The following is a 19,110-nucleotide window of genomic DNA, read 5'->3' as shown; positions in this document are numbered from 1 at the left end:
TGCTTGGGAGGTGAAGAGCCGCTTCCCCTAATTTACTTACAGACGAGAAACGATTAGTACAGCAGCAAATCAACATCCGGGTGATTCATAAGGCACCTTGTTCAATGGAAATGGGCCGAACCGGCGGCAGGGGCATCTGTCCGGCGTGGCTGCTCCCAGGGAGGGCGCCGTGGCCAGGGCTACGTGAACACGGGGTCTGCAATGCCGTGGTCCGGGTTGCAGGTGAAGGCGATGGTGACGGCGTAACGGGTGCCCCAGTGGACCTTCTCCACACGGTGCAGGTTCTCGGACCCCGAGGTGAAGAAGGACACCCGACCTGGGACAGAAGAGAGAAGTGACCAGGAGGCCACACATACGGCCGGCCCTGACGCAGCAAACGAGGAGAATGGGACAGGCCCGCCCGCCATGGAATGGCTGTAGCAGGAGGCAAAGCAGGCGAGGCCGCTGGGGGTGAGGGGCCCCCCAGCCCCTGTCCCGGCCCTCTTTGCGGTAGGTGGGCCCAGACTTGGGGGCGAGGTCCTGCCGCTGCCCAGGGTGCCCCGCCAAGCCAGGGGACCGCCCCAGGCCCACCCCTCACAGCCTTTCAGGTCTGACGCTTGGGATCTTACTTCTAATCCCACGTCAAACAAAACCAAACCCTGCAGAGTGATGGCAAAGCTTTAACCAAGAATCGGGGAAGATGCGTCAAGACAACGTCAAGTGCCTCGCCTCGTTAGCTCCCATCAAGTGGGGACAAAAGGCAAACACGCGGGGAGAGGCAGCTTCTGAGTCAAGAGGAGGGGATCCTCCAACCGTCAACAGACAATTCCACGTTCACTGGCTTCCGTCTCTAACTGGCCTTGCACACAGCACCGCAGATTTTTCTACAAGGGAGCTGACCGTTGCAAAGCCGTAGGGGAGGAAACTGGGGTTCGGCAGGCACCATGGCAACTGCATTTCCCTTCGAAGTTACTGCTGGAAACGCGACTGCTTCCTTCGTACTTGCAACTCAACCATAATTTTTGCAAAGGAAAGAAAGTCCATCTCAGACGTGCGCTGCTTTCTCGTTGTAAGCAAAGAACTGGACTCTGCTTGGGAACAACAGAGCAAAAGAAATCGTGGACACAGCGGAAGCCCTGTGAGTGTGAGCCCGGGGGCTCTTGGAGCTCACACATGGCGCCGTCCCCGCGAAGGAAACGCTCTTTCCCAGAGCAAGCCACGCGCACAACACTCTCTGAGACTCACATTTTTAAAAAGACATCCTGTCCTCAGTCTCTTGCACTTTGATTCAAACCTGAGCCACCGGACAAGCAGCCAGGCCTGTGTGCACGCCCGTCCACGGCCTCTGCCCCCTGTGCAGAAGGACATGGCAATGAAGTGTCTGTTGACACACAGTAAGAGTGGGGGTCTTCATGTCCCTCCCCGTGCGTCGGCACAGTTTGCAAACAGAGACCTTGGGACAGTACGAGGCCTCCCACCATTCATGCTGCTGGAGCCTCCGAGAAAGAAATTAATATTGGGGCAGAAAAGGAGGACTTGAGGAAATGATGACCCAACTTTCCCCGACATGACGAAAACCTCTGGCTTTTAGTCCAATAAGCACAGCAAACTCCAAGTGGCATAAATATAAATAAGTCCACGCCGAGGCCCAACACCGTGGAACGGATGAAATGAAAGATTTGGGAAAATCTTGGAAACAGCAGAGAAAAAAGACAGTGACCCGGTGATGGCAACTCTCAGCAAGAATGGAACCCAAATAAAGGAATGATGTTTATAAAGAGAAAGGAAAATGCTATCAGTCCTGAATTTCACAGTCAGTGAAGATGCCCGTGCGAAAAGGAGACATGTGGACATTCTCAGGAGAGCCGCTGCCAGGGGTGTGACGCATGAAGACTGAAGGAAAACGGTCCTCACTGGAAACCGGGTCTACAGGGAGGGTCCTGGAAGCACGAGTAAGTGGGAAGGTGTGAGGCGCTGTGGCTATTTTCCTGTGGATTTCCCAGGAGGCCGAGGACACTGTGTAAGGAACGGATGCCAACTTTCATGTGGCCTCGTTGGTGGGCGGGCCGCGCTGCATCTCTCGCCCGGCAAACACCGGTTCCCGTGACGTCTGTGGGCACAGACCAGCCTCGCTGAGCCACAGGCGGGGACGGGACAGAGGGAGTGTTATAAAATAACCCGGCAGACCCCCATCTTGTCCACCTGGAAAGAGATTCTCAGGCCCCCCAAACGCCGGTGTGATGACCTGTGGAGAAAAGTGCGACTCGGGCCGTGCGGTCCTGCCGGAGCCCCGCTGCGCTTCCTGTGTGCAGCCCAGCAACGGAGCCGGGAAGTGCGCAGTGGTGCAGATAAGCACCGGCACTACAGAAGTGCTCTGCAAGACCCCAGTGGCAGGCTGCTTGTCACCAGAACCACGAGGAGATTACCAGCAGAGGATGAAGTCATCATCTGTGTGGTGGCCAGCAGGCTGGCACCGCCAGCACCAAACACAGTAACACTGACACCGGAGGGCGGGTCCCCCAGGGCCATGTCCCCTAGGGGAACATCAAGCTGTCTGAACAATACTGCCCACCTGATTCTATAAACGTGAAACATTTCAGAATTCAGAGAAAGGTACTTTCTGGCTTTTTACATTCTTCAGTAAATGACTTAAAATAAGATTTAGCTCAGCAACGGAGTAACCAAAAATGGGAAATAATCTCAGTTTGTGTAACCCTTCACGTCCTTTCCCTCTTGGGCCACAAGGGTGCCTCTCGAAAGCAGTGACAGGTGACACCCGGCCTTAGCACCAGAAGCTTCTCTGGTTCTTAATCCATCAAACTGCCGGAGCTGCAGGGTGTCTGGAGGCCCCTCCTGCCCGCTGACTGAGCGGGGTCTGCACCTCTTCCCGTGCTCACCCACAGAGGGAGGAGAGCAAACCCTGAGCTGCTTAATTCCCTTTTTACACCTTCGATTTCCACGCTACTGCGTGTCCCATTCAGAGCTTCGACAGGGAGCGGTTTGGACCCACTGGCTTGGTCCCACAGCCGGCAGGAACATTCTGAGCCAACCCAGGTGGGCAGCCTCCCTGGTCTGACTGGGCTCCCACCAGGTGGGCGCCCAGTGAGCAAGTGAGCGCAATGCCACAGAACAGGTGAGACGTGGCCACAGGGGGACGGCATGGCCCAGGGCCCTGGACCAGGTGTCCGGGCTCTGCCTGTGAGTCTCTGGGAGTCGTGGCTGCGGCCGTGACCCCACCCTTCCCCACAAGCGCCAGGAAGGGAGGGGACGGTCCCTCGGCTCAGCACACGCTCACGGGGCCGCTCTGAGTGTCCGTGCCGTGCTGGGGGCCCTGGGGGCTCCAAGACCACCTGGTCTGGGGAGGCAGGTCCCAGTTAGGTCAGGAACTGTACCTCTGGGGAGGGACAGAGCGGGAATGCACTGCAGGGAGTGGGGGGCTCGGAGGTCGGCTGTGCTGTGCGGCAGTGACCTAGGGCAGTGGGCGTGTCCAGGGCCAGCAGATGGATGGCTTGTCCAGCTGCCTGCAAGCCCAGGGCTGCCACCTGAGGGTCCTACCTGCTCTCGGCTCCACCGTCTTGTTGGCCCCCTCCTCCATGAACACAAACCGGCCCCCGCCGAAGTCGTCCAGGTAGTCGGAGAGGTAGAGCAGTGAGGTGTAATCGAAGGAGCCATAGGTCACCTGCAGGCAGAGCACGAGGGAGCACATCAGCATCCGGGCACCCGTGGGGCACACCAGCCCAGAAGGCCGTGCTCACGCTTCCGAGGTTGGTCAACAACACATGTCCGCCTCCTAAATGAGGCCGCCGGCTGCCTTCCTGACCGCAGACACACCGCGGTCAGGCCTGCGGTCATGTGCTTTTGCCTGGGGCTCCCGCACAGCTCAGATGCGGGCAGCCGTCTCCCGGCAAAGGCAGCACATGCGGACGCTCGGCCGACAAGCCCGAGCCACAGCGATTCCCGGGACAGCGGCCGTGTCACCCGCTAAGCGGCAGCTCCCACCTCCCACGTCCGCACACGAACAAACGCGGCAACAAGTGCTCTCGCTCTTTCTTCACGTGTGGGGCAGCCCCAACCTTTGCTTCTAACTGTAGTAAATACATGTGCCATTTTAGCCAGGGGCACGAAGCGCATCAGAGTTGTGCAGCCACATCCCCACTGTCCATCCCCAGTACTTCACCTGGCATCTTCCCAAACTGACACCATCCCCATTAAACACTCACTCCCGCCCCCCCGCCTCCTGGCACCCGCCCTTCTGTCTCTGTCTCCATCTCTGACGACCCCAGGGTCCTCATCGGGCGGACCCTACAGTGTCTGCCCTTTAGTGCGTGAGCCTCTTTGCGTAGGCGCTCTTTGGGAAGACCGCGCGGGCAGTGCAAAGCAGATGGTGAAGGACGGGGTCTGGCTGCGGGCTTGTCTGAGCACGGACCCTCTGATAACCGACCCCCACCCCTGGCCTGGACGGAGGGACGTAAACAGGGGGCGGCTATCATTTGTTCCCTCAGACGCCCTGAAGTCTGGGAGGCGAGGCACTGTTCCTGACCAGGGCAGACAAGGGGCACCACGTGGAGATGCTGTTTTCTCAAGGTGTCATCTGCAGGATTTGGTTTAAAACCTCAGGCTGCTGAGGAGAAGCTGACTGCACTTCTCCAAGGGCTCACTCACACAGATCGGGATCTGGTTAATAAAGGGAATTACCGAGATACGCATTCTTTTCATGCAAAGATTGTGATGTGCAACAAACAAGGAATTTTAATCACATAATAACATTTTCCAGGCTGATGAATCGTTCAATTAGCAAGTGTGGGGTAAGAGATAAACGGAAGGGCCTAAGAACTGCAGTCCAAACCATCGCCCCCCAGCCCTGGTGCACAGCCCGACTCCCTCCTCTAAGCCGCCGGGCTGACAGCCAGTCTACATGATTCTATTGACACCTGTAGGCATCCTGGGAACGACTCAGAAGCCCCAGGCCAATCTCATGTGCCGTATTTGATCAAGGCTCAAAAAGCCTTCTCCTCCTGCAACCATCTCTACCCCATCACCATGACAACAGTCACCTCCTGATGGGAGGGGGGCCGACCAGCAAAGCTGCCATGGTGACCAAGAGCAATGTCATCCCCTCACAAACTTGGCACCATGCAACGTGAGGCTGGATTCCTATACACCTGGGCTCAGCTCCACATCCGCCACTAAGACCCCGACTCAGGTTCCCCTTGTCCAGAATCCCTTCTCCTAACAAACACCAGAGGGATAAGCCTGCGAATCTCCCAGGGCTGGGCTTCTTGAGCAGCTTCCACAGTGAACCTCATGTCCATCAAAACCGTATGTGAGCCACGTAAAACCTGAGAGAGACCCCAGTGCAGTGGGTGGGGAGTCCAGGAGCCTGACCCTCTCCTACCCGCCCACCCCCAGATACTGCAGAGGAACCCTCAGAACTCGCGTGAAAAGCAGGGACCTGGTTGGGAGTGGTGGGGGTGTCTCTGTTCCTGAGCTGGAGACAAGAGCCTCGTGGATGAGGAGCAGATGCCACGTTCCAGAGTTCTCTTGTGTCTGAGGACATCTTTTTGCCAAGTCCACACGTGAGCAGCCCATGGCTGCTCGTGTGACCCCTGCTCCTGCAGACCCTTCCATGGCCTCCTGGCTCTGAGCATCGCTCTGGAGAGCCTGAGGCTGCCGACGTGTGACTGGTGGCCAGTCTCTTCCCGCCTGAAGAGTATTATCTTCAAAGTTCGAGAACGCAGCCAGGCCGCGCTCAGTGTTGTTTCTCCTGAACGGACTCCTCCTGGTGGGTGGAGGGCTGTTCTTCCTTCGTGCAGGAGATCTTCCTGGGCTCCGGCCCATGGCGGGGGCTCCCTTCTCCGTATGCTGTACGTACCCGTCCATCCTCCACACACATCGTCTTTGCCATCAGCACCATGACAACCACTTCTGCCCCTGCAACGTCTGTGATTGTCTCACAGCCAAGGTGGCACCTGTCTCCTGGTGCAGTGACGATCGGCGGTGGTTACCAACAGACCAACAGCTGCCTGAGCCATGAGGGGCAAGGGGATGGGCTGGACCACAGTGGAACCAGACTGGCGTCCGAACACACTGCAAGCCGACACTGGGCCTCCGGCTGTGAGGCCAGAAATCCCGCAGTCCCACCCTGAGTCTGGGGAGCCCCCAGAGCATCGCTGGCCCGCTGGGAGCCCCTGGCCAAAGACGCCACTTCCATTTAAGCTGGCTTGAACTGATTACATATTGGGGTCCTCGGTTTCACTAATCACACCCTTGTGCTCATGGCCATGCATGGTGCTGCCTCCGTCAGCTCAGTCGAGATTTAACAAAGGCTGAGCATCTGGCTGGGTTGCAGAGCTGAAGCCCCATTTGCAAGCATGCGTCCCAAGCTGCCCTCATCACTCATCCCAAGCTTTCCCGGTATTTTTCACTTGCTTCTTTCGTTCTAGCATCAAGGGACACAAGGGATGGTCCTGGGTCACCTGAGCACACCTGCAGCCCTCAGGTGTCCCCCAGCAGCATGCTGAGAACACGGGGGGACATGGCTGCAGTACAGATGGGGATGGGCTCCAACTCAGCGGGTCTAGATCACTGATTAGCTGGGCCTGTGCAACAGAGATCAAGGACGGGAGATCCAGAAGATCCTGAGTGGTCGAGAGATCTTCCCGTGAAGAGGCAGGATATGGGCGGAGGGCAGGCCCAAGGGGAGGCCACCTGCAGCTGTGGAGATGACAGAGGCTGCCTGGGTGGCACACGGTGGAGCTCGCAGCTCCAGCGGAGGCAGCCACGGAGGACAGGGTGCCATGGTGCCCACCACTTCCTAGTGCACATTTCACCGTCCCATGGGGACGGGTTTTACCTCCTTGATGACATCCACGGGGTTCCACAGGGTTTAGGGTCCACCCCAAATGTCAGAGAGGAAGACATCTAAAATCCCAACCACAGAAACGCCACAGGGTAGATGCTCAGAAGCCCAGGCAGAGCCAGCTCGGGCAGCCACAGACAAGCCCCTGGCACCTGTGCCGAAGAGCAGGTGCTCACCTTGTCCACGTGTGCGTGCCAATACTCGTCGTGAGCCGTCCGGGCTTGGGTGCTGTTGATGCGGGAGAAGAATGTGGGCTTTGTCAGGTACAGTGAAGACGCACTGATGCCAAAAGCCTGGGCGATCGTGAGCTGGACCTTCTGCCGCACGTCCCTGTTGGGAGGACACACGCATCACCCAGGAGCAGTGCAGCCTCTGGAGAGAACTCTCCACAGGTCCCACAGAGCCCACACAGTGCCACGCTGCAAAAAGACATGGATTACAGGAAAGCCGCCAGACGGACAGACACACACCCAGCAGCCTGGGCCTGTGTGAAGGGACACCACGTGCAGGACCGGGAACTGAGCACCGATTCCTTGCAGGAATGGCCATGGCACCAGGCCCGCTGAGGACACTCAGAGGGGGAGAGCAGCCCTCTGCATAGGGTGTGCGTGTTCCTGAGCAGGGCAGAGAGGCCTGGAGGAGGACCTCGACCCTCACTGGGAGCTACAGTGTGCACGGTCAGGGGCTGGGGCCACTGCCTGCCACAGCAGAGGTGTGGCACCCTGTGGAGACACTGGCCCCTTCCTCGCACGTCCAGGGGGCTGGGCTCCAAGCCCTGCACACGCAGCTGTGGGGTGAGGTGCAATGGGGCATTGTCCCCCACATCGGCATCCATGGCGGGGGCACCACCTCTGCCTGGACCGCTGCTGACCTGCACAGCCGAGCTCCAGGGAGCCATCTCCTTGTGGGAGGCCAGATGCAGGGGAGCAGTGCTAGACGGGTTGACCCCCATCTTTCAGGTAGACACATGACACCTGCTGCCTACCCACCTACCTACATGCCTCTACACACATGCACACTGACCTACCTACACGTACCATACAAACTTACACGCCTCTACACACACGTGCACAAGGACCTACCTACACACACCATACACACACCCTACACACGTGTGCACACAGACCTACCTACACACACCATACAAACTTACATGCCTCTACACACACGTGCACACGGACCTACCTACATATAATACAAACTTACACCTTACACACATGTACACGTACCTACCTACACGCACATACAGATTTACATGCCTGTACACACGTGTGCACAGAGACCTACCTACACACACCAAACTTACACCCTTACACACGCAGCATACAAACTTACACCCTACATATGCACATGTCTGCGAGACTCAGGTACCTACCCACACGCGCCTACACATACAGGTGCCTACCCATGTACCTGCATGCACACGTATGGAACTAGGTCTAGCTCCACAAATGATGTAGCTCCAGCACAACAGGGTATCGTTGCAACATTTCCAAACCACTGGCTGATGCTTCAACATGCACACCACTAGCCAAAGGGTGCTCCCATTCCGCAGGGAGCCAACTGGGGGCGCACCAGACTTTTCCTGGGACCCCCTTAAACTCATTTCAGTAAGTAGAGCAAGCACTCTACCATCAGCGATGTTCATGGAACTTCTGCTGGGCCAACAACTACATTCAGAATGCTTCTAACCCTTCAACAGGGTAGGAGATAAGTGTGCGCTCAGCAGCTCTTATCAGCCAAGTCAGAAAAACTACTTCTGAGAATGTCAGAATTTTTTGTGGGCTTTGTTGTCTTCATCTTTGTTCACCTTCAATGCACAAAGCTTTGCCAACAGTGTTTAGCCAAATGTCCCAGTTCAACGAACCGAAAGAACTTACAGGCTCGTGGCATTCCTTCACTCTGTCATCAAACCACACACTCTGTGGATAGCACATTAATGAGGTGATGGTGCTCCTCCTGGGCTCCTGGGGGCCCGCCCCGGGCAGTCCTCCAGTTTTCAGTTCTGGTCACTGCATGTCACGCTGCACACTCTCCCTGAGGTCAGCAGACATGACAGCCAGAAAACACGGGAAGCAAGCAGACGTTTTACCTTCAGCACGTCCAGAGATGGCTCAGAGTCCGATGAAACCACGTGGACGTGGCACCAAGAGCAGCAGGAGCCCTGCTCCCGGGGGCACACTGACCACCTCTGTAATAACCCGAGGTGGAGTTCCGGGAATTTCTCACCCTGAACATTAACCATAAAGCCAACCTCAAAGCTTTCCTTCCAGCTCACAAGACATGCAGAGCAGAGCATTTTGTATTTTGTGTGAATTATCAGAATGCTTTTGTGGGAGACGGGCAGCTCTTCTGACCATGACATCGCCATGGCCTCGAGAGTCCCCAAACCTCACTCTCTTGGTCCAGCAGAAATGTTCTGTGATGATCTAGACCATAAATGAGATCAGGCTGAGATCTCATGCTGGTAATACTGTTGTCATGTCTCAGAATGCTCAATTATTTTTAACAACGGAATAGATAAAGTTAGAAAAAAGATTCCAATGGCACCTTCTAAACACTGCCATTTCCTTGACAACACTATTTGAGAATCTATTTTGAGAAGTTTTAGTGATTGGGTTATTATTATGATTATTTTTTAAAGATTTCATTATTTTAAGAGAGAGAGCTGTTGTGAGCAGGGGGAGGGGTGGAGGGAGAGAAAATCTCAAGCAGACTCCCGGCTGTGCGTGGAGCCCAACGCAGGGCTCAATCCCACAACCCTGAGATCATGACCTGAGCTGAAATCAGAGTCGGACACTTAACCAGCTGAGCCATCCAGGTGCCCCAGTTATTATTTTAATAATTGTTTTACTGTGTGAAACTAATTGGTTCCTTCCATTTTTCCTCATTGATAACTACCAATCTCATTTACTAAACCCTCAGCTCTGACGGAACACAACGAACGTCCTGATGAAGTCTGCGTTCCATGCCTCCGTGGCAGCCTCCTGGCAGCCACCTCCTCTAGCACCCACATGCCCAGCAATGGCGCTCATGCTTCTTAGTTCAACAACCGACTGGGTTTTCACTCCAGAAATACAAACTCTGTTCCATACGTGAGACTCTCCCTGGGTTCTCTGCACAACCACGAGCTGTCCCCGACCGCAGTGGGATCGACACCCCTTCCTCTCTGCAGGCTCGCACTCGAATGAGACACAAATCCGCTGTTTTCCCTTCATCCGCAGTGATCATTTTTACATTTCATAGGGCCTTGAACTTATGAACATTAAAATACTGACGCATGCTTTTCACTTAACAGTAAACACGGTAAACACAGTAAGCCAGTCACGGGGTGACTGCAGACCAGGCTCCTGCACTGCTGGTCACCTGGCCCTTTTGCGCTGCGAAACCCCGCCTCACTCCAGGCCCAGACTTCAGGGCCGACCCAGTGAGGTCACTAGTGCGTGGCAGGGATCAAGGGCACCGCTCAATGCCGCTACTATTTGCATGTCAAGTTCACCCCGACCCTTCGCTTCTCTCTGGACCAGGAGCCCGGCTGCCTCCCTGGAAACGTCACCAAGGGGAAGCAGCAGCTGTTCCCAGGCCACGAGGCTACGGTAGCAACGGGCCCGCTGGCTGCTGGTCAGGGACGGGTGCTGGCACCGAGGGGACAGAAGGGCAACATGGGGTCCACGTGGCGACGAGACGCTCGGTACCGTGACGGGCATCCCTTACATGGTCTCCCCAGGGGACAGAATTGCACACTCACACAAGTATGGTAGAACCAGGGATTCTGAGCAAGACGGTGCGGGCAGCACTGGGGCCAGTTCCTGGGGGCGATGCCCTGCTCTGCTCACACCAACTTGTTGCTCTCGGGGGAAACTGGCTAAAGGGTACGTGGGATCACCCTGTGTTATTTCCCCAAACAGTCTGTGAGTCTTGATTATCTAAAAATTATAAGTTTTAGGGGCGCCTGGGTGGCTCAGTCGTTGGGTGTCTGCCTTCCGCTCAGGTCCTGGTCCCGGGGTCCTGGGATCGAGCCCCACATCGGGCTCCCTGCTCAGCGAGGAGCCTGCCTCTCCCTCTCCCACTCCCCCTGCTCGTGTTCCCTCTCTCGCTGTGTCTGTCTCTGTCAAATAAATAAAATTTAAAAAAAATAAAAATAAAAATTATAAGTTTTAATTAAAGAAAGCCACTCCCCAGTGAGGGGAGCTGTCAGGGCAGGAGGGCCATGCCTGGCGCCAGCATGTGTGGTGTGACTTGTGAGGGCACGGCCCCCTGTAGCACCCTGGGCTGCTCGTGGGGCTGTTGCAAGAGCTGCTGGACCCACTGAGGCTGGCTCGGTCTCCCTCCACCGGAGCTGTTGCGAGGGGCAGGGAACAGCCCTGGACAGACGGGGCACCACGAGGCCTCCATGGGCCTGCTCCTTCCACAGGGTCATGTGGGCTCGATGGCCTGGCTGGACCCACAGCGACTGAGGCAGGTGCTGCCCTGTGCACCACCTACTGGCCCTAAGTGATCTGGGAGAAGAGGCCAACCCAGACAAGCCCCCTCCCTTCAGTATTTCTGGGGATGCTCATGCGGTCCATGGGTTCCCTGGCCTGGCCCCCGGGGGCAGACAGGTACCACCCCTGCGTCCACCTGCCCGGACTCTAATAAAGCGAACTGTGCATTTCAGCCTTCGTGAGACCCTCTGCTCACAATGTGCCCACGACAAGCCAGGGGCTGTGGCACATACCCCAGGGATATGCACAAGCCCTCAGCTGGGGTGGACACGGGGTGGGCGTGGTCTGGAGGGGTGGTGGTCAGGTGGGTATGATGCCGGGTGGTGGTCGTTGAGGGCAAGGGTTGAGTGGATGTGGTCAGTGGGCATGGACTAGGTGCTGTGGTGGGATGGGCAGGGTCAGGGAAGGCGTGATCACGGTGGGTGGGGACAAGTGGGCGTGTCTAGGGGCGTGGCGCGGGCTGGTGGGCGGGGTGAAGATGGGTGGGCATGGTTGCAGAGGGTGGGTGGGTGTGGCCTAGCCTGGGGAGTGGCCTAGGCCCTTGAGCAGGCGTGGCCTGTGGAGCTGGGTGGGCGTGACCGTGCTGGGCGTGGCGCGCCTGGGTTCCGCCCCTGGCTGGGCGGGCTCCCGCGGCAGCGACCCTCCGCCCTCCCCACTCAGCCTGCGCCACCTGCCTCCACGTCTGACGTCATGACTGCTTTCCTCCTCACCTGTACAACTGGAAGTCCTCTTCTGAGAAGACGGTTTGTATTTTATCTCCAAAGTATCTGTAAAAAATTGGCTGTTAACAAATGTAACGTTTCAATGGACGTCTGTTGTCAACGCTTTATTATAACCTTTGAATCTTTTCCCCATTTCCTTTAGCTTCGTTGTTTCCTCTGGGCGCTGATCTCTTTCTGTTTCTACAGTGATAACCACGTGATTAAAGGGACGGAAGTCAACGCGAGCATCAAGCTTGGGGGAATCTCTGCTTCTCTGGCCTCAGGGAGGATCGGAGTCCCAGCGGACTCTCCAGCGGACTCTCCAGCTCTCCCGAGAGCCTGGCCAGCTTCTCACGCCTCCCACCTCTCCCTCTGGCTGTCCCTCGGCCGCAGGAAGGTCCCGCTTTCCGGAGAAGGCCCCTGAGAAGCCTCCGATGGAGCCCCAGACTGTTCCCCGCGCTGAACAAGGATCCTGCCCCCGGAGAGGGGCCGCGGCCCCCAGTTCCGGCTAGGAAACGCACAGGGGTGCAGGGAGGGCCGCAGCCCCTCAGGGCTCTCACCTGTACAGGTTCACAAAGTGCTTCCCGACAGACAGGGCTCCTGAGTGCAAGTCCAAGATGGACGCCTGGAAAAGATGAGCACAGGGCAGCAGGGGCCTTGAGGTCCAGCCCGCCCTCACCCTGGGTCCGGGAGGCCGTGCCGGGTCTCAAGAGGGGGGACCCAGGGTACATACAGGACAGATCTCGTTCTCTCCTGCCCAGTCTGATTTTCTGAAAACAGTCCACAGACCTGTGAACTGTAGCTGAATCACACCCCGCCCACCCTCCCTCCTTCAGCCCTGTTGAGGTGCAACGGACAGATGAGCTGCACAATTTGATAAAGCTTTGATGTCACATACCTGTGAGCCACCATCACGATAAGAACCACATCCCAGAATGTCCTTGTACCCTCTGCCATCCTGCCTCTCTCCCCCAACTCCTCCCCACCCAGGCAACCACTGATGTGCTTCCTACCGTCTCAGACTGATGCACATTTTCCAAAATTATATGTGAATGTAATCATGTGGGATGCACTCTTTCTGGGTCTGACTGCTTCTACTCAGCATAACCACTCTGGTTCGCTCATGCTGTTGTGTCCACAGACATCCATCCCATCTTATTGCTGAGGACACTCCATGGTTTGGGGTAACACAACCACATGGGTTGTTTCCAGTTTGGGGCTACTACCAATTAAGCTGCCCTGAACACTGGCAGACAAGTCTGTGTGGACAGATGCTTTCATTCTCTTGGGTAAATCCCCAGAAGTGGAATTGCTAGGTCCTACTTTCTAAAACACCATCAAAGTGTTCTGCACCCCTGCCCACCCCACCTCTGTGGGTCTTCCCCACAACCAGGAAAAGTGGTCACCAGCAGGGACCATTTTTATGCTATCCGGAAGCTACTATATTTCTCCTCATTGGTGCAGTGACCAGCCCAGGGGTTTGAACATAATTTGAGCTTAATAAATGTTAACTGAACTTAAAGGCATCAAATCTGGTTCCTTCGCTGCAAGACAGCTTCCTGGGGGAAGGCCCAACAAAGGATAAGAGATGAGTCCATGCACAAGTGGGTTTTTAATAAAGGCTACCTCTGAATCAAACCAAACTGAAATAAAAGGAGCTTAATTTTCGGAACTCTGGGGGAAATTTTGCAGAATAAAATAAAGTCATGCAGATAATCATAGAAATACTTAGAAATTCTAGCAAAGTCCATAAACTAATCTTCCCAGGACTTTCAAACATGTGGACTGATCCGGGTCCACGGGATGGCGATAATTCAGCCATTGCCGAACAACGCAGAGAAGACTGTATCTTCCACAGCTTCACACGCTGGGTGGAGACCCACATTCAGGACACCACATGGGAATGCAAGCTAATTTGTGGTGCTCATAGGAACAGGACCCCCAGGGGCTGCCCAGGAGGCAGATGAGACACAGGGCTGCCCTGGTCCAGCAGCTGCCGTGACTGATCGCCGCAAACTGGGGACTCAAACTAACCGGAATTTATCTCCTCACAGCTACTGAAGCCAGAGACCCTAAAATCAAGCTGTGGCCAGGGCCACGCTCCCTCTGAAGGCTCTAAGGGAGAATTCCTCCTGCTTCTTCCAGCTTCTGGTGGCTCCAGGGGTTCCCTGGCTTATGGCTGCATCCCTCCACCTCTGTCTTCCTGCGGCTTCTCCTCTGCCACACATCTCTCTCTGCCTCTCTCGCATAAGGACACTTTTGCCATTGGATTTAGGGTCCACCCCAATCCAGAATGATCTCATCTTCAGACCCTTAACTTCATGGCATCTGTAAGGACCCCTTTTCCAAATAAGGTCCTATCCCCATGTTCTGGGTGGACGCACTGGTCACAAGATCCCCTGGGACGTCCCCCCGCCCCCGGGCCCCCTGCACTCTCACACACATGGATGACAGTGCCCACACCGTGTCTGTGGGGCCTCCAGCCTGGAGACTGGGGAGCATGTGCGTCACCATGTCCCAGGAGCCCCTCCCGCTTCCAGGGCTGGCCACCCTCCTCACTGGGCTCCTAATTCACCCTCTGTCAGCCCACTGTCTGTGACCAGATCTGCCTGCCCCCAGCGGGGACCCCAGATCTGGAGCAGGCTGCTGCAACTCACTGTGAAGAGAGGGGACACTCTTGTGCCCCCTGAATGTGGTCTGTTCACACTGGCGATGTGGGGGGACACCCCAAAGCCCTGCACATTTGGTGCCTCCTTGCTCCTGGACGGACAGCAAGTTAAAGGGACAGAAAGAAAACTGAAGCAGGAACTCACCCCTCCGTCAGATCCTCCCAGGGACAGCCCCTTCTCGGCTATGCTGTGGGGGAAGGTCATTATATTCAGGATTTAGTTAGTAGAATTGTCTGTGGTATATCTAGGCAAATAACCAGCTTGATTCATGTAATGTTAATAGATTGTTTAATATTTGCTATATAAACACAAGTTCAAACCAAAGGATTCAATTTTCAAAGCTAAATGAGTAAATGGTAATATTTCCTCACCATCTTGTTAATTAAATACGACAGATTAGAAACAACTAGGCTTAATTACCATCTTTAGCACTGAGAGCTGGTGCCCACCCAAATGGGCTAAGCTACTCCCACTGGGTCCCTGGGGATGGGTCAACGCCGACTCCAGTGACTCCTGCCCAACGAGCCCCTACACTGTTATCTAGAAACAGGAGGAGCATCTCCCTGCTGGACGGGCAGCTGCGCGCATAGGCCAAAGGCTGCTTGAGGGCAGATGCCGCTCCACCTTGCACCTGTGTCTAAACAGCTCTTGTGTCTGAACAATTTGTTGCAAAATCAAAGCTTTAAGATCTTGTTTTTAAAACCCCAACAAAGAAAAATCCAGTGTCGGCTGTATCTGAGTAAGACTTCCTGCCCCGACACCAGTCATGGCTGGTTGGCCCAAGGGCTAATGCCCAGCCAACTTAGGCACAGAGACTTCACCACTCTCTTGTGAGCCCCTGCTGCAGGAGGCGTGTCTACACAGGTGCCCACCGGGGCTCCCCGAACAGTTGAGAAGGCAGCATCTCCCTAGACCTCCTATCCAGGTCAGAACCACTTCCCCTGAAGAGGGGTTAGGCCTTGGCAGGTTACAGCAGCAACAGCATCACTGAGGGCAACACCCTTTGCTCCTGGAAATTGGAAAAGCCTGCTTTTGCCCTTGGAAGCATGCAAGGAAATTCTTACGGAATTCTAAATGAATTTCTTTAAATTGTGTTTTTAGTAAAAACTGTCTGCTTCCTGTCCTGCAGACCCACTTTCCCATTTGTTTGGGACAGAAGAGGCTTGGGTACCTGCGAATCCGCTGGGCTTCGTCCCTGGTGATGACGGTGTCAGTGATGCCCCGGCCACACTTCCTAGGCGAGCAGCCTGGAGAGAGAGGAGCCAGAATGAGATGCTGACCCCAAGCTGAATCCGAACAACAAGGTCACTTGCAGCTGTTGAGGACTTACCTATAGGTGGCCCTCCCCAGGGGAACTCTGTGGGGCCGTGCCTTCCACAGGATGAGGGGGCCAGATTTGGCAAATAAAATACAGGACACCCACATAGGTATGAATTTCAGAGAGGCAACAATGATCTTTTTGGTGTAAGTGCATCCTCTGTGGGACATACTGACACCTGGCTGGACACAGCACATTCCTGGTGGCTCCACACCAGGCAGATGCTTACCCTTGGGAAGAGATCCCTGAGCCAGAGGCAGTATCCATGACAATCTGGGACCACAGATCCAGCCTTCCTAAGCCCCCGTGAGAAATCCCTTCGGGGACCACTGAAGCTGTGCTTGTAATTCTGGTCACTGTCCTGTCCCAGGGCCTGGCAAACACTGCCACCAAAGGTGCTTACCATGTGTCCCACCCTGCACTCCCTCCGACTCTCTGCAACCGGGATGTGCAGCTGCTTAGGAGCAGGAGGTAGAGAAGCTCGGATGGCACCGAGGCCAGGGTCAGGTGGATGGGGCTAGGATGAGGCAAAGCATCAGAGACAGACGGGCTGAGCAAACCCCTGGTGTTTCGGCGCACAAGGCAGGCCAGCTCCCTCGTACAGGTCCTGGCCAATGAGATGAGGCCGAACGACACTCTCAGGACAGGCTGGGCTGGCTGACCTCTAGCTTTTCATCCTTCTTCCCCCCTTGCTGTCTGGAACGTGAGCCTGGTGCCTGGAGGTAGAGTGAGTGTCCTGGAACCAGGTGAGCCACACACGGAGTCTAAGTGCTGAGGGGCTCACAGAGCACCAGGCCAGCCTGGGGAGCCTTTCTCTGTGCCTTGTTGTGTGGGAAAAATAAACTTCTACTTGGGGGCCATCAGGGGAGAGGTGCCTCAGTTCCAGGAGGCCAAATACCATCCCACTGATACAGGTGTTTTCATTATAAACCAAAGCCACATGTATGCTTTTTATAAGGGTTACTCCCTAAACAAAATAATACAGAAAGATAAAAAAATAAAAGCAAATACAACGATAATCAAAAGAAAGCTTGGAGAGTGATATCTGTGTAACTACTGTGCTTTAAGACAAAAGAATCATTACAGGGGAAAAGAGGGTCATGTTTAGAAGTGACAGAACAATTCACCAGGAAGATGAAGACATGACAAATAGCACCGGATAGTATCATCTCAGATATGAAACAGCCAACACGAAAGACCAGTCAGGAGAGGCTGCCAGACCCACAGGCACGGTGAAGATGCCTGCTCGCCTCTCTCAGTAATTGATGCACAAAGGAGACAGAAGTCCATGAGGATGCAGACTAGGAGACTGGGAGAATCACGCAGAACTTTGCATGTAACCGTTAGAAAACGTTTTTCCAGGTACACGTAGAACATTAACAAAAACATATTAGGTCAAAAAGAAAGTCTGAGGGGCACCTGGGTGACTCAGTCGATTGAGTGTCTGAGCTCAGGTCATGATCTCAGGGTCGTGACATCAAGCCACAACCAGCTCCATGCTCAGCTTGGAGTCTGCTTGAGATTCTCTCTCTCTCTCTCTCCCTCTGCCCCTCCCCCACATGCTCATGAGCATGCGTGCACGCGCGTGAGCACTCTCTCTCTCAAATAAATAATTCCTTAAAAAAAAAGAAAGTCTCAGGGCGCCTGGGGGGCTCAGTCATTAAGCGTCTGCCTTTGGCTCCCAGGGTCCTGGGATCGAGCCCCGCATCGGGCTCCCTGCTCAGCGGGAAGCCTGCTTCTCCCTCTCCCACTCCCCCTGCTTCTGTTCCCTCTCTCACTGTGTCTCTCTCTGTCAAATAAAGAAACAAAATCTTTAAAAAAAGAAAGTCTGAGCCAATATCAAAGGACCTGTATCATACAGATTATATTATTGAGCTACAAGGCAATTAAGTTAGAAATTGATTTTTAAAAAGAGAACCAAAACCCCATGAATTTTGAATTGCTAAAACCCAGCAGGAACAGTGTTCAATGTGAGTAAGGGTCAAGAGTATAATTTGGGTGAAAAAGTGAATTTTGGATGGTTGACTCATCAGGGCATGAACATACACCCCACACACACACGGTGCAGTGCTCTGTCCAGACACCCCCACAGGGGTCGAGCCTCCATCGCATCAGGAGCCCCTTGCCCAAAGTAGAAGCCCCTACAGCTTGAGGGGCAGGAGAGAAGTCCGGAAGTTTTAAATACACCTCAGCTATTTTTTGGTATTGCGGAAATATACATAATACAAAATTTACCATTTTACATTCATAGTGTTGTGCCAACATCATCACTATTCATCTCCAGGACTTTTTCTGCTTCCCAAACTGGAACCCCGCATTGTTAAATAATAATAACTCCCAATCCCCTTACCCCCTCGTGCAAACTTTTAGTGTTGCTAAATTATTAAGTGCGTGAGAAGAGAAACTTCAGTTCTAACTGCAGAGAAATACCTCCTTGGAAGCTGGGACAGGAGAGGGAAAGGCTGAGGGAGACAGGGAGGACATGCACCCATACCAGCGAGGGAGGTGGAGCCCTTGCTCGCAGGCGCCACTTGGTGGGATCACTGGGCGGTCTTCTTCCAGGTCAGTCCAGAGCATTGCTCTCAACGAAAAAATTGACAGAATCCTGTCTTTAAGACAGTAGCGCAGGCTAGGTTTTTAAAACGGAGAAAGCGCCCAGCAGTGAGGAATGTGTGGGAAATTAAAACCCACTGGCACTGGGGTCCTGGGCTCTCCAGGGTGCTGAACCCCATGGGCGCCTCTGGGCACCACGCCCCCTCCTGCCTTCCTGCCCCCCCAACCAGGATGGGACACTTGACCTGGGGAAGGGTTTCTGGTAGTGACATTTCTTTTTTTTCTTTTTTAAGATTTTATTTATTTATTTGAGAGCGAGCAAGAGCACAAGCAAGGGAGCAGCAGGCAGAGGGAGAAGCAGACTTCCCGCCGAGCAGGGAGCCTGATGCGGGACTCGATCCTGAGACCATGACCTGAGCTGAAGGCAGACGCTTCACCAAATGAGCCACCCAGGTGTCCCCAGTAGTGACATTTCTTGTTGTGACATTTTCTGCAGCGACAACACTCTATGACACTCTATAGCCAATGCCTTTTCTCGTTTCAGCTT

The 19,110-nt window shown here is 54.7% G+C and overlaps 1 protein-coding gene across 1 annotated transcript in view; it reads right to left on the bottom strand.

The window, feature by feature from the left end:
- Window positions 1-19,110, bottom strand: part of OGFOD3 (2-oxoglutarate and iron dependent oxygenase domain containing 3) — a 21,553-nt gene continuing 2,443 nt past the window's right edge. The window contains exons 3-9 of the mRNA XM_028112454.2: window positions 15,864-15,939; window positions 14,837-14,879; window positions 12,584-12,648; window positions 12,033-12,089; window positions 7,015-7,168; window positions 3,535-3,658; window positions 1-316 (exon numbers count right to left, since the gene is read on the bottom strand). Of these exons, the coding sequence (XP_027968255.1) occupies window positions 180-316; window positions 3,535-3,658; window positions 7,015-7,168; window positions 12,033-12,089; window positions 12,584-12,648; window positions 14,837-14,879; window positions 15,864-15,939 (656 nt within the window). The 3' untranslated portion in view covers window positions 1-179. The remainder of the gene's footprint in view (window positions 317-3,534; window positions 3,659-7,014; window positions 7,169-12,032; window positions 12,090-12,583; window positions 12,649-14,836; window positions 14,880-15,863; window positions 15,940-19,110) is intronic.

This window comes from Eumetopias jubatus, unplaced genomic scaffold, assembly GCF_037043125.1.
Source record: "Eumetopias jubatus isolate StellerSeaLion01/CBP00866 unplaced genomic scaffold, mEumJub1_p1.0 scaffold_10, whole genome shotgun sequence".
NCBI classification, from domain to species: Eukaryota; Metazoa; Chordata; class Mammalia; order Carnivora; family Otariidae; genus Eumetopias; species Eumetopias jubatus.
This window is presented reverse-complemented; position numbering and strand designations above follow the sequence as displayed.